The sequence below is a fragment of the Perkinsus marinus genome (genome assembly GCF_000006405.1).
Source record: "Perkinsus marinus ATCC 50983 genomic scaffold scf_1104296946918, whole genome shotgun sequence".
In the NCBI taxonomy this organism is placed as follows: Eukaryota; Perkinsozoa; order Perkinsida; family Perkinsidae; genus Perkinsus; species Perkinsus marinus.
Window position 1 is genome coordinate 1 of NW_003210803.1, and position 993 is coordinate 993.

The following is a 993-nucleotide window of genomic DNA, read 5'->3' on the forward strand; positions in this document are numbered from 1 at the left end:
TCACCGGGCTCGTAGAGAGACCACCATAAGACTGTCTTTCCTGCTTGAAGTCGGGCAGACCCTCACTAGGCAACTCCGGCTTCTCCATGATATCCTTGAACGGTACATAGCAGCCATTCTTCGTATTGCTGACGGCGGTGATGACCGAGGAAGAGATTCCGTAGAAGAGGCTTGGTGGAAGGGGAGAGTGGTAGTTCTTGATCGAATGGTTGATTATAGCCTCAACTTGCACCGTCGACCTTTGGGTGATAGCGTCGGATTCGGCATGAAGTTTACGCCTCTTGCGGATTATGGCGCCTACTTCCTCAGCCAAGGACTCAAGTGTGGCGGCCGCGGCGATAGAGAGACCATTAGTTACCCTTGTCATGGAAGTCGAGGACAACGAGCCGACCAGCTGCGGGGAAGTCAGGCCATTGCTCCCCAAGGAGTGGATGACTTCAGCGGCGATCTCGGGGGAGGCGGCTAGAGAGTTAACCATGGCAACCACATCCTCGTCCGGTTGGTAGAACTGCACAGGCGCTGCGTGCGCAGCTTCTTGTTGGTTGCCGTTGTCGCCGCCGACGAGATCGTGGCCGCCATTGTTGTCTTCGACGCGAATGTCAATATTGCCGTTCCCATCAGGGGCACCGTCCATTGGTTAAATAAATGGAGAAGAAAAACGAGCCCGCGCCGCAACTGCGGAGGGAAGGTATACATATATCACGAGCTACTCACAACTGGCCTGGAGTACAGGCTACGAAAGCCTCCTAGATGTTTCTCGCAATCGTAAATATGCAGTACTGTTACGGTCTACTTCGCTCGCCGACGACACAAGTTACCGCACTCTCGAATTTTTTTTGTGTGGTTGTTTCCGCACCGGTGACTCTGGTCTTGTAACTAAACTTGATTACTTCGTAACCATCACTTATGGGAATTTCCATGCTGGGATGGTCATACCAGAACAAGCGTCATACGATATGGGTTACTCGTCATCGATGAATCACATGCGGTCTT

General features: G+C 52.4%; 1 protein-coding gene across 1 annotated transcript; it reads right to left on the bottom strand.

Moving 5' to 3' along the window:
- Window positions 1–24: 24 nt before the first annotated feature.
- Window positions 25–634, bottom strand: Pmar_PMAR019954 (hypothetical protein; the record flags this gene model as incomplete). Its single annotated transcript, XM_002779504.1, has 1 exon — window positions 25–634. A coding segment is annotated over one exon (610 nt), but the record flags the coding sequence as incomplete, so codon positions are not given.
- Window positions 635–993: the final 359 nt, after the last annotated feature.